The sequence below is a fragment of the Emydura macquarii genome, unplaced genomic scaffold, assembly GCF_026122565.2.
Source record: "Emydura macquarii macquarii isolate MOO-44397 ecotype Brisbane River unplaced genomic scaffold, CSIRO-AGI_Emac_v2 contig_2369, whole genome shotgun sequence".
NCBI classification, from domain to species: domain Eukaryota; kingdom Metazoa; phylum Chordata; order Testudines; family Chelidae; genus Emydura; species Emydura macquarii.
The window spans coordinates 3281450-3295982 of NW_027132506.1; the positions used below are offsets into that span (position 1 = coordinate 3281450).

The 14533-nt window shown below is 42.0% G+C and overlaps 1 protein-coding gene across 1 annotated transcript in view; it reads left to right on the forward strand.

Annotated features, from left to right (window-relative positions):
* Window positions 1-14533, forward strand: part of RHOA (ras homolog family member A) — a 73327-nt gene that overhangs the window by 39460 nt on the left and 19334 nt on the right. Inside the window, exon 2 of the mRNA XM_067561255.1 lies at window positions 14134-14291. Within this exon, the coding sequence (XP_067417356.1) occupies window positions 14136-14291 (156 nt within the window). The 5' untranslated portion in view covers window positions 14134-14135. The remainder of the gene's footprint in view (window positions 1-14133; window positions 14292-14533) is intronic.

The following is a 14533-nucleotide window of genomic DNA, read 5'->3' on the forward strand; positions in this document are numbered from 1 at the left end:
CCCTCTTTTGACATTCACACCTTCTTATCAACTGTTGTAAATGGCCTCATCCACCCTGATTGTATTAACCTCGTTAACACTCGCTCTCCTTACTGTGATGTAACTCACCCATTCTTGCATATGTGTATAAATCTACCTAACTGAAGTTTCCAGTTCATGCATCCGACGAAGTGGGTTTCTGCCCATGAAGCTTATGTCCAAATAAATTTGTTAGACTTTAAGGTGCCACAGAACTCTCGCTGTTATACTAGTAAAAGAAAACCTAGATTATTTTCATAAATTTTTGTTTTGGGTGGATTATTTATGCATTTCAAAATGTTGGTGTTCAAAATATTGCTGTGTTTTTGGTAGTATTTATCAATTACACTTTAGCTATTACTGCTGGCCTTCTGAAATGATTTTTATGGGTTAGTATAATCAAACATCCTAGGTGTAGATTTCTTGTTTAAAAGTGAAGTTTTATTAGGCATTTTTAAAAAAGTCAAGCTCTTTTGTATGCTAGAGATAAGGGTTTAAATAGATTTAGGTAATCCTTATGGTTAATTATTTTCCCTATAAAACTTTGATTAATTATATTGCTTAAATAGTGGTACAAACAGCTGTAGTAGGAGGAATCTGTCATTTACAATATTTTTTTAAAGCAATGGACTAATACTCAGTGACTTATTTTACCATTTTATTTCAAGGTCCAGAGTAGACATAAGGGATTATGAATGTTGATCATCTGCAGTGTCTTTAACTTCAGAGTCATATGCTGGTACTGCCATCAATGCTGCAACTAAACATACAAATAATGGGTGAATTCGTACTCAGGACTAGCAAATTCCAGCAGGACTCCATAGATTGAAAGATTGTTTGGTTCATTTATGCAACAAATTCTTCCTTTCATCTTGTTCAGAACCAACACTTCAATGAGATGGTTCAATCATTATGACCAGACTACTCTCCACCTGGCAGAGCAGATATTGCTGGATACAGTGTGAGAGGAAAATTGAACAGTGTGCAAAACATTGGCAGGAAATTCATTCATGTGCATCTTGATGGGTGGAGCAATCCAGTACTATGTATTTTGTAACAACAGAAGATGGAGTTGAACAATTGATACATCAGACAGTGTCCATACAGCAGAATATTTAAAAGTAGCACTAAAAGCTGTAACACATGGAACAAAAATTCAAGTATCAAATGTATAGCTTTTGTCACAGACAGTGTTGCAAATGTAGCAAAGATGAGATGAAATCTAGAAGTTTATGAAAGAATCCTGGAACTTACAAAATATGGGTGCAGTGCTCTTTTGATGCATCTTTTAACCAAATACTTAAGTACAACTCCCAGGAATAAAGGAAAATGTTGAAATTGCAAAATACTTCCATAACAACCACTTTGCTTCAGTCTAACTGAAGAGAGCAGGTGCATTCAAACAAATTCTCCTCCAAGGGTGTATGGTGGAATTCAGTGGTGGACTGTTTTGAGCTATTTGTTAAGAATTGGCCCATTCTGATGATAATTTGTGAAGAAAATGGTGACAAAATAGATGGAACTGTCACAGCCAAAGTAGTCAACATCGGACTAAACGAGTTGTAGGAGATGTGCTGAATATACTGAAATATATTTTCCATGGCCTTGAAAACTGCAGAAAGATTGCTTCTGTATTGCTGATGAGATTCTTTTCAAATTTCAAAAGCAAGAAACATTGAAGAGAAATACTCCACAACCAAGTTAAATTGCAGGCAACAAAGAACTGGCTGAATCAAGCATTTACTCCACTGCATTTTCTTGCCAGTATTCTCAACCCAAAGTACCAGCGTAGATGCCTAACTGCTGAAGAAAATGCTGCTTTGACATGGACATCTAATAATTACCCATCAGTCATACCAACCATAATAAATTTCAGGGCTGGAGGTGAGCCATTCAAGCAGGACATGTGTGCTGCTGATGTTTTTAAAGAAATTCACACCACTGAACTGCTGGAAGTCACTAGTTAAACCCCTGGAACCAGAGTTTGGTAAAGTGCTAGACCAGCTTTTGACTGCAGTTGTCTCGTCTGCAACCAGAGAGAATATTTTCTTCATTTGAATTAATTGGAGAAATCTATTAGGAGTTGAAAAGTCAGGAAGACTTCTCTTCCAGTCTGGGAATAATCATGGGGAGGGAGGGGATGAGATCCTCCTAGTTTAAGTTTGAAGAGCAGCCTAAGTAATTTAGGAGATTTAAGTGAGTAGAAGCTTGAGCTCCAGTCACTTTCACTTAGGCATATTTGAAAACTCTCAAGATGATCTGAAATAAGTTTAATTCACTGACTGCCGTTAACCCCTCCATTTAATAAATCACTTAAATTGCCATCAAATGGGCACAACCATCTGGACATCAAGGGGAGAGCTTCAGCCTTGAAGGGCCTCCATAGGATCTGGAAGCGAAAAAGAGAAATCTATACAGAAGTACAGATTTATTAAACCTGTGTACTTCCAATCCTCTGATATGGATCAGAAACATGGATGTTGCTTAAACAAGACATCAGAAGGCTGAAGGCATTTCATATGCCTTGTCAGCAGTGACTACTGGGCATAAGATTGATTTTAATAGGGATGAATTATTGAGAACTGACCTCGAGAGGATTAAATCATCACTATCACTGATCGCTGCCGGCTGGCACTTATTAGTCATATAGCCTGAGTCGGAGATGAAGTCCCTCGCATATCAAACCTTGAAGATCAAATTTGTGGTCAGATGGGAACATTGTCTGGCCATGGACTAGAGGCGACCGTACGGCCATTCGTGATAAATCTGACTGCACACGATCAGTAATAACCCTCTGGAGCTTTTAGATGCTAGAATAAAGCCATACAAGGTGGCCTTGCACATTCAACAATACAGACTCTCACTGTCTGTGGTGGTGGTGGTTAAATCATTTTAGTTGTAAAGGTGAAACTTTTGTTTTGATATGAGAGGTTTATGTATCCAGAACGTTTAAGGTTGGTTGTTCAAAAAAAGTTGTTTTGTGTTTAAGTTCAAGTTGCCATCCTAATGCAGCTTGACATGAATCACGTGCAAAAAAGTTAATTCTCTAGTAAATAAGAGATCATTCACCATTTTCTAATGTACTAAAAATGTGCAGTTAATAAGAATCTGAAAATATTAACCTATATAACTGGTACATCTTTTTTCTACCTAGGAAGATAAATTATAACTATATACATTTAAGCAAAGTGTAAAGGTTCTACTTAGTTGTAAATCAAGATGTTTTAATGGTTATACCAATCAGAGTGCACCTTTCTTTAGAAAATTACATGTATCCTAGATAGCAGCTGTTCCTACTGTTGTGGACTCTCTTTTTACTCTCAAGTCGACAGGCCTCACCTGGTGGTAGTCGATGTATATCACCTGCCATCACAGTTGCTCCATCTTTACAGCCAGATGTTTGTGAGGGGGCTGGAAAGCAAGTCCACCCTGATGAAAGGGCAGGGCTTGGAGAATGACCCCTGTCCTGGGGGGTTGGGTCCTGCTCCCTGCTCTTGGCGTTGTGACCATGTTTTTTAACAAGGGGCTTTACCTAGCACCTGTCAGGTTCTTGCACCCTGCTTCCCCGATAACCTGGTTGCAGCATCCCTGGAGGTATGCCTCACAGTTTGAAAACTTCTGGTGTGAGCCATGAGACCATCTTTTCTCTTCCTGCAATTCCTTGGCTCATTCATTACCCACCTCAGACCTCCTGGACTACAATTGGAGGGACTGGGTGGACCCCATCGCACTCAGCCAACCCCTGGGGCTGTCCACCCTGCGCTCCATGAGGAGAAGGCAGCCTTGCCTCCTGCTTCTCCCATTTTCCTCATGCAGGCCCTGTGGGAAGGTGTTCCCTGCCCACCCACCTCCCTGGTGGTTCTTGACATGCAACCTAAGTTGGCTGAGTGATATCCAGCTGACCTGCCTCTAAACTGCACCAGGAAAACATCTGTTCATGCTTTCTCATCCACTTCCTCCCCCTCATGTCATGTCACACCCATATTTTAAGTGCTGCTGCCCCTTGAGAAGGGTGAGGAACCCCAGTAGGCCAATCTGTACTCTACTCTCATTCCACAACCCGCTGGGGATATCAGGTGGTGACTCTTCCATGGAGCCATAAGCACAGGCATGTGCCTGGCACAGTTGATGAGCTCCCCGATACTTGTCCTTTCTGTGACAAGAGGAAGACCCTGACACATTTTTAGGGTGCATCAGATGGTAACTCCTCTTCCAGCTCCTGCAGAACTTCTTACTGAGGTTCTGGCTGCACTTCTCCCTGCACCTCCTGATTTACACACTCCATCTATGGCCCCTCAAAGACATGAGACCTTCTCGTCAATCTCCTTCTGGTGCTGGCCAAGACAGCCATCCATCGCAGCATGAGGAAGAAGTTGATCGGGATGGGGTGCTCTGTGACTGAGGCCTAATTCCAGTTCCTTGTTAAGTCACACGTCTGAGCAGTTTCTTTGAGCTGAGTCTGACTCAGACATCTTTGAGGAGCAGTGGGCACTGTCGGGGGTTCTCTACTCAGTGTCTTCTTTCAGTTACCTGATTTTTTTTCACCCTATAACCTTCTCCCATTCCTGTTTTTTCATGTTTTCCTTAGTATTTACTTGTGGTCTGGGTTTGCTGGCCCCTTCCCCTCAGTGAGAGGCAGGGCCTTTAGCTATGGGTGGGTTTAGGCCTGCCATCTCCCAGCAACTCCAGTAGGTACACACCTTTCAACTTCTACAATCATTCAGACAGACAAAACCCTCCTTTCCTATACAACCTTGATTCATCCCCAGAGCATCGTCCATTCTGTGCACTGACTGAGATGTAATTGACTGATATGTAATTGAAGACTAATCATAACGTTTAGGCTCAAAGAAGTCAAACTGCAACTTTAATTCTGGCATTTCCTAGCGCTTGAATGCTAGGCTCTCCAAACTTAATGTTCTTTGGATATATTTGTAATTTCCTAGGTTGTTTGTTTTTTAAAAAACAAAAAAAAAAAGTCATTATGTGGAGCCATATTGATATTTACATGGGTCAGCGATAGGGTTATAACCTTTAGAGCCACAGCTCAGACCTCTACTGCTGGAGCTAATGGAGTAACTGACATGAGTAGCAGATTCTTGTTCACATAGAGGATGACCGTCTCATCCCCCTCTGACGCATGCTTTGCCATTGGATTTCACAGGTGTTTGCTGACAGCAGAGGAATGGTGAGATTTGTGAATCTTGGGCTTCATTCTAGATTCTGGAAGGTAGTATGCTCTAGTGGTCAGAGACCTTTCTCCCCCCTTCACTCCAGTGTATTCCAGTTTTCCTCTCCTCCACTTTGTCTCCCACCCCTGTGCTCCTAATTCAGTCTGTCTCTCTTTACCACCACCTCTCATCTTCTCCCCGCCTCCCCCCCATGCTTCTTGTCTCTCTATATCTTAATCAGGCCACTTCCTGCTCTGTGCTACTTGGTCACCTGCAATGGGAGCTTTGACAGTACAGAAGAAGCAGTCTGCTTGTTCTTCGTTATGGTGCCCAGCAGACTGCAGGAGCTGTGAGGAGCAATTGCAGGGAATACCTGCGCAGCCCCATGCATGCCTAGGCTGGAGCATGCTGTGTAGAATCTTGGAAACCTTTAGCTGCCAAACTTTAACAAGTCTCCAAGTAGGAGAACCTCAGATTTTTCAAAGATTTATAATTTGGCCAAATCTGGATTCCCTCCCCTACCCCCCGTGTGCACAATGGCCATCTCCACAAGCAAAATATCAAGTCCCTGCTTCAATGTGTCTCTACAAAATGGTTGTCAGAACTTTGGGTCAATTTTCTTTGTTTTCAGAAACTGCTGAAACTTTTTTTTGATTTTTTGGGTGAAAATTTCAGCAATCTGAGGCAGACACCTGGTATGAAAAAACTTCAGCATAGAAAGTTAAAATATGGCAAAGTTATAAGCAACTAAAACCAGGGTGTTTGGTAATGGGAAATGTTGGGCAATCTTAAGTCTAAGTAATACTACCTGTTCCACCTACAGTTAAAGGTCACAGTTCGGGGTAGCTGCACCTCTGATCTTTATAGACACTAAATCTTGCATCATGGCAGGGAGTTAGACTATATGACCCTTGCGCTCCTTTTTAACTCTGATTCTATGACCCACTACATGGTCTGCTCAAAAGACAAGCCACTTCCCCCTCGCCCCCCCTTGACCTGAGGCCTCTGGCTGTCACCTCTCACTCACCAGGGACCCACATCATCTTCCCCGACTGGGAATTCAAGCGGCAGTCCCACTGCAATTTGCTGCAATTCCCAGCAGTTCTGGCCTGGCTTACGTATGCACTTTCGCTCTTTCTCCAGGAATAGAACAGTTGTTCACCAATAAACAGTCAGTCTTCACAAAGCAGAGTACATTTGATAGAACAAAAAACATCACAAAGAAAACCTGTCTTAAAACAATCCAACGTCTAAACACAGACTGGGGACCGACTGGCTAGGCAGTAAAAGGACTTGGGGTTACAGCTGGGAAAAAATTGCGTATGAGTTAACAGTATGCCATTAGTGCCAAGAAGGCTAACCGCATATTGGGCAGCATTAGTAGGAGCATTGCCAGCAGATCGAGGGAAGTGATCATTCCCTCTATTCAGCACTGGTGAGGCCACATTTGGAGTTTTGGACCTCCCACTACAGAAATTATGTGGACAAATTGGAGGGAGTCCAGTAGAGGGCAACAAAAATTATTAGGGGACCTGAGCACAAGACTTGAGGAGAGGCTGAGGGAACTGGGCTTGTTTAGTCTGCAGAAGAGAAGAATGGGGGATTTGATAGCAGCCCTTAACTACCTGAAAGGGGGTTCCAGGGAGGATGGAGCTAGGTTGTTCAGTGGTGGTAGATGACAGAACAAGGAGCAACAGTCTCACGTTGCAGTGGGGGAGGTCTAGGTTGAATATTAAGAAAATTTTTCCCTAGGAGGGTGGTGAAGCACTGGAATGGGTTACCTAGGGAGGTGGTGGAATCTCCATCTTTAGAGGCTTTTAAGGTGCAGCTTGACGAAGCCCTGGCTGGGATGATTTAGTTGGGGTTGGCCCTGCTTTGAGCAGGGTGTTGGACTAGATGACCTGAGGTCCCTTCTGATCCCAGTCTTCTAGGATTCTTTCAGATACAGAAACCAGTGCACCCTAAGGCCTGTCCATGCTCTGCATAGAGAGCAAAGACCAGGTGTGCCCATATCCTATCATCTGGTCCCAGGTGGGTGAGAGATCCCTGCTGTGAGGCATCATTAAGTGCAGCGCTATCTTTCTGTCATTTTGTTAACAAAAAACCCAATTTAATTCTGTTGCCTGGCTGAGGAGGCTCGCTCTCCTTGCTCTGCATGTGTTATTTGATGCTGTTCACAGGGACTAACTCAGCTCTGTGACTGGCATCTCATCCCACTCACTGTTAGACTTCCACCCCTGAAGCTTCTTGAAGCCACAGTATGGGCTGGGTTAACTGCCATTGGGAATTGAAATCAATTAGTGCTATCCACTCCATAGAGGAAGTCTGTTCCCATAGTTGACTCTCCAGGATCAGTTCTAATGCCTCAGCCATACCTGTAAATCTTGCATATGTGCCTCTAACAAATCCAATCCAAAGGTGTCCACAAAGGGGTCCGAAGTTGTCCACAATCCTAGCAGAATCTTGGCGCTTGCATGTAAGGACAGCCCTAAAACACTACTCATCTGGAAACTGAATTGTGAATGTCGGGGAAGAGCAAATGCCCTTTCAGCAGTCAATAGCACACTTTTCTGAGACATACATTTAGGATGGGAAAAGTCAGTTTTTCATTTTCCTAGCATATTCACTTTACAAGCATGTTTCTGAGTAGGCATGGTCTTGGAAGTGCTTCTGTGCACCACAAAAAATACCCTCTGGCTAAGCAGGCATGTTGGTGTGCTAAGTTTCAGCTAACAGGAGCTACTTCATTGTATCCTACTGTCTCTTCAGAGAGTTAGAGTAAACTATGGCTTAAAGCTTTTGTGATTAACTGCTAGAGACATTGGGCTGAGTTAAGGAAATGCTGTCATTGAATCCATTCCATGGAAACTAGTCCTCTAATTCATGCTGTGCAGAGTGAACCTGGTGTGGGTTTCCTTTCCACTGCTGAAGCCGCCAGGCTAGCTTGTTTTAAAAGAACCCTGTGTAATTGCAGAGAGGAGGGGAGAGTGATTCACTGTAAAAATGGGAGTGGGGGGGGGGGGAATTGCAAGAGTCTTATGCTCCATTGCTCTAAAGAATCTTTTCTCAGAAATGTATAGATTCCATATAAAACCCCAGAAAAAAAGACTTAATTCTACACGTGTAGAATGTTCTGTCCCAATTACTGTAAAAGCCTTCAAAGTGCAGACCACAGGTGGCATTGCTCTTGATGTTTTGCTTCTGGATTTTTTTAATAAAAAACAGTACCCAGTATATTTTAAGGTAGTTTTATGTATGTATGTTTGTGAATACATGTTTTGTATTTAAAACTAAGGAAGTATTAAATGTAGTTAGATGACCAGAAATAATCAGTACAATCCACTGTCCTCCTTTTTAATTTGTAGATCACATCCTCTCCTACCTCATTTTTATGCATAGATTAAAAAAAACCAAGCTTTCCTGTTTTTTAGCTCCTAATTGGTATCTAATCTGTGAACAAGCTAGACATTGAACTGCACTAGTTGAATAAATGGGAATAAAGGTAGTCTCTGTACCTGCAGAAGAGGCTACTGCTTTGTCATAGCACTTAACAAATGCTGGGTTCTAAGTGGTTAGCCAATTACTTCCATCAGTTCAGTGGTGTGGCAGTAAACAAGTACTGCTTAAATATATTTAAATTCTTTTAATAGTTTGCAGTATGTTTAGCTTTAATGTAGGCTGTCATTTCAATTTTAATATTAGGTTTATTTTTAATAAAATTTTTAAAAAATTTTAAAAATCCAAGTTAAATATTAAAAAATCCCATTATAGTTAAAATTTCAGAAGGGATTTCATTATAACCCTCTGTTCTTGCTTGCTGAGAGCCTTCCAAAGCAATTCTATAGAACTGAAATGCTCTAGGCTTGGCCTCTGTCCAAAGTTGACTTTTTTTTTTGTGCAAGTTTAAGCAATCCCATTAACCACTTCCAAGTTCATTAAGGATGAGAAAAAGACATATCTGTATCTCTTGTTTGTCCCTTTAAATTCTAAACACCCTTCTTCAGATAGGGCTGCAATACCCCTCACTAAGCACTAGTGCCTTTAGTCTGAAAAATAGTTTCTGGTCAGGAGGGTTTGGGAGTGGTCTGGTCCATGGCAGTTCATCATATTAATGTTTCTCTGAATGCATCATTTTTGTTTTGAAAAATGAAACCTTAGATTCTGCTGAAAGTGTGTAGTTCTTATGGTTGGAAAGATCAGCATTGCATTTACTCATGTCTGCAATAAGTGCTTTCAGGTAAGGTTTATAGCTATTTTTCAGGCTAATGCTGTTCCTGCCCTTTATGTGCACAGAATATCCAAAATGCAATAAACTATCCTAGTTCTCCCTCCTAGAAGGGAAGGTTTCAAAGAGGCACTCTTGCAGGAAGGAGGTGGTGGTGGTGATGGGATGGCAGCATAGCAGGTTAGTCAGTCGTCACTGGGTAAATAAATGGATCCAACTCCCCTCACGTGCAAAAACATGCAGGGAACCCAGCTGCTGCTACAATCATGCTCTGTAGTAGAGGCAACTGATTTGCTATGCAGTGAGCTGCCAATTTGTAGGGGAGGGTTCTGTTCCTCAACACCTTTCAGTGTATGTCCAGATTAGGAAAAGAGGTCTAAATTAGATTGGAGCTAGCTAGGGTTGTCCTCATACAGCTAATTGAGTTAACCTGGTATTAACACGTGTCTACCTAGATATAAAAGTCAGGGTTTCCTGACCTTTATCTCTAGGTAGGTGGGCCCCCCACTACAGAAAGGATGTGGACAAATTGGAGAGAGTCCAGAGGAAGGCAACAAAAATGATTAGGGGGCTGGAGCACAAGACTTATGAGGAGAGGCTGAGGGAACTGGGCTTGTTTAGTCTGTAGAAGAAAAGACTGAAGGGGGATTTGATAGTGGCCTTCAACTGAAGATGGAAGATAGCGCTAGGCTGTTCTCAATGGTAGTAGATGACAGAACTAGGAGCAATGGTCTCATGTTGCAGTGGGGGAGGGCTAGGTTGGATATTAGGGAAAAAAATTTCACTAGAAGGGATATGAAGCTCTGGAATGGGTTACCTAGGGAGGTGGAGCCTCCATCCTTAGAGGTTTTCAAGGCCCAGCTTGAGAGCCTTGGCTGGGATGATTTAGTTGGGATTGGTCCTGCTTTGATCAAGAAGTTGGACTAGATGACCTCCTGAGGTCCCTTCCAACACTAATCTTCTATACCCCTTTTAAATACTATACTGGCATATCAGTTTTCTTCTATTCTTCTGGTACTTTCCCAGTGTTCCAAGACTTATTGAAGATCATGATCAACAGTCCAGCGAGCTTCTCAGTCAGCTCTTTTAAAACTTTTGGTTACGTGTTATCCAGAGCTGCTGATTTTTAAAATATCTGTCTTTAGTAGCTCCTGTTGAACTCCTCGTGAGTTCTATTAGAATGAAAAGTGCTCATATGACAAAATCATCTGTTTTCTCCCAATAGACCATTTATTGAGCCCTTCTGCCTTTTTCTGCATTATTAATTCTATCTTTTTCATCTAATAATAAACCAATACCCTTATTAGGATTATTTTTGTTCCTAATATACTTTTAAAAACTTCTTGTCTTCAACTCTGCAGGCTATAGCTTCTCCTTGTCCTTTTGCTTTCCTTTCAGTCCTAGCTTCTGGTTTAATATTCATGACTATCAACTTCCCCTTTCTTTCTTTTTGTTTGGATTTTTAATTTTTTTTATTTCTGCCTTCACTTCTCCTCTAAACCAGATATGTTTTTACACCTGTGGCCTTCTCCCTTGACTGTGTGATTATGGTTTATGGTCCTCTAATAAAGGATTTTAAACAATTCCCAATTTTCATTCATATTTTTCTTCCTTCTAGCTGATTTGCTTCATAACTGTTTTCACTTCACTTTTGTGAAAACTGGCCTTGTTAAAGTACTATGTATCCATTACTGGTCTGGACTTCATTCTGTTTGCACATTATAATGGTTGATAAAGTCATGATCATTTGTTGTGATGGTTCTCGGAGCACCAGGACTGAGAGGCACCTTGTTACCCCCAACCTCCAGCACAAGAGAACCTTTCTTGTGCCAGCTACCTGTACCCAAGCCCTCTTCTCTGGTCTATTCCCACCCTAACTTTGCCTGGCAGGTTAACATTAGGTGCCCCCCAATACCTGTGTCCCTTTGAATATCCCCTGTAATATTCAGCCTCTGACTTGAGATACTGACAGAAACCCCAGGTTCTCTGCATCTGGAGGTGCAGTGTACCCCAGTTTAGCAATTTTATTTTAAACCACCGCTCCTGTAAACTACACAGCACTTGAGCACTTATAATAAAGCAAAAGAAGTCTGAGTGTTGAGCAAGGCTAAGCAATTGAACCTTGCCTTGTATTAGCTACTCGCCCTTGCCTGAATGGGCCATCATTGAGACTTCCTATCTCATGGTGACTAATTTCTATCCCAAGTCCACAAAGTATACTGTCAATATAAATACATTATTCCTTAACTATTACCTGTGCATACATCTTTCAATGATTTTGAATCTTGACATGTTGTGCCCTTTCTGTAGCTTCTTCATGTTACTTTTCATGGGTAAATATCCTGTAAGACATGTTCGGTGTAGTGAGTTTGTCAAGTGAGAGATGTTTGCAAAGAACAGAGGGTCCTTTGCCAAGGAAGTCTGTGTGTCACACTTGTACCTAAACTACCATTGTAGTTCTCTGGTAAGTTATTTATCTGGGAAGCCAAGGTCTAATGTAGAACTCCCTTCAGGTTGGATGCAACATATTTTCAGTTTGGAAATGGTTATCTATAATATTTAGAAATTCCAAGGATGTTTTAATACTGGCAGCATGAGATCTCCAGCATATTTCACTCAAATAGAAACCCCCTGTTATTACGTACCTTTTTTTCCTACACATTATCAAAAGGTGCATAAGGACCCAGTCATCCTGTTCCCTGGTGTGATTTGGTTGTCTGTAGCAGATAGCAACCAATAGCCCATCTTGTCCTTTGTCCGTTAAAACATTGATCCATGAGCATTCAAGATCATTTTCTTCACAGTTGTCAGTGAGTTGGAAACAGGAGATGCCATTTTTTAAGATTGCCCCTCCCCTTTTGACTGCTCAATCCTTCCTAAATAAGTTATAACTATTGATTTTTAACATTTCAGACATGCAGATCATCCCACTAGGTTTCAATGATACCATCTAGATCAAGTTTATTCTAATAAGTGAGCCATTCCAATGCCTCTTGTTTGTTACCCAGCACTGGTGTATCGACAATGTCTTCTCTTCATGTCTGTTGGTTCCTTGATTAATTTTATTCTCAGCATCTGTTTTGTGCCAAATAAGTGTTCGCTTCTTCCCTCAGCATGCAGGTAACTTTGACACACAGCAGTACAAATTATTAAACCTCATTGTAATGGATAAAGATTAATTGACAATTAGTGATTGCCTAAGTGCAAGAGATCATGACCTGGGTTACATTCATTGCATGCAAGCAAAATATAGTCCCAACTGGTAGTGCATATATTTGCAGCTTTTAAAAGGATCAGGTTTCACAAAGAAATTACCCTGCCTAGGACATACCTCCACCTTGAACAGATCCAGCAATTGTAGCAGCCATTCCTCCTGGGGCAAAAGCCTCGGCTTGTGGCCCTACACTAGCCACAGCCCTGCTGGCCAATCATGTGGCAGCCCACTCTTTCCTCCTCCAAAGCCCCCTTTATCCATTGGTCCATACCAGTGGTTCTCAATCCACGGATTGCTTGTGGCCCAATTTGTCACATGGGCTGCATTCAGGGCCATATACGGCATGTATGTAGTGTGTGGATGCAGCCCCCATAACACACAGAGCTGCATATGTGGCCCACGATGGAAAATAAGTTGAGAACCACTGGTCCAGAGGAGGATTTAACCAATCCTCCCCCCCCACTTGCCATTCAGTGCCCTGCCTTCTTCCCACCTGAGCCCAGACCATTGCAAACATAAGAATATAAACACAGTGTTGCTTCTCGTATTGCTTTTTGCTGCTGCCTTTGACATGCATTGGGTGAGGCAAGTGTTATAGCAACTGGACAAAGACAGCCCAGCCCTGCTTTTCCAGAGTTCTGTGAATTAATTTAAACAAGCTAATATAAGTCCTTGTTTCTTGGTGACTGTTTCACTCAATTTTGCCCATCCCTGCGCCCAATTAAGAGTAGCTAACCGTAGTAGTTCTCATGACTGTTGTCCAGTGAAGTAGTGCTTTGGCTGTGTGGGCTACCCTGTCTTTTGTGTGTTTGGGGCTGTCTTGTCTTCTGATTTCATGATGTGTTTTTAGAGTTTGTAATAGTTGGCTTCAGATTTGGCTTTCCCCGGACAGGATTTCTGAGCAGGGCACAGATTTTGGTGCATTTTCCTGCAGGAGGTGTTAGTGGAACAGGCTGTGGGGGGAGGAGATTGCTATTGGTGTCCCCTCCTGCTATTGGTCTCCCCTCCTCTCTTTACCCTTTGATTTACTATGGGGGGGAAAAGACAATCAAACGTGTCCTTGGTTACCAAATCTCCCAGAAAAATTGTCCTATTCCTCTCAGTGCCGCAGGCTTCCAAGCATTTTCCTTAGTTTTCCAGCCACTTTCTACATTAGGAATGTATTCATTTGTGCTCTAACAATAATCTGATTTGTTTCTTATCTGGCCTAAATACTTGGTTCCCCAGTTTACATCTGGTTCTGCTTCACCCTCCTCAAAGCCTCTCTGGTTCTTTGTCCCACCATGCAGCATGTGTCCTTAGCATTGTGAGGTTTTAAGAAGGATGGTGAATTGGTCAAAACTGATACCATCCCCAGCAGCCTTAACAAACAACCGGTTTTCAAAGTTCTTGCTGATTGGGGACATAGAGCTTATCAGTTACTCAGTTTCTAGCATCTGTATTATATAATCGTTATAACAGAAATGTTCATTTGTCAAGTCCCATTTGTTTTTGTTTTTTTCCAGATATGGCAGCCATTCGGAAAAAACTGGTTATAGTGGGTGATGGTGCCTGTGGAAAGACCTGTCTGCTGATTGTATTTAGCAAAGACCAGTTCCCTGAAGTTTATGTTCCTACAGTGTTTGAAAATTATGTAGCAGATATTGAAGTGGATGGAAAGCAGGTAGGTACACATTTCTGCAGTAGTTCAACATAACTTATTTTATTCAGAATGGTGGGAGACCTGTGTTTGTGAAACCTCTAGAGAGAAGTACATCCTTATAGTACCTACAAAGCTTTGCCGCATGTGTAGGGAGAAAGATCTCCTGTGGTTGCGGATGTACCTAGAGCTGGCTTTTCTTTTAAGTGCCAACAAAATCCCCCTAGCCTTTTTGAGGTTGAGAGGTTTTTAAAAAAAACAAAAAA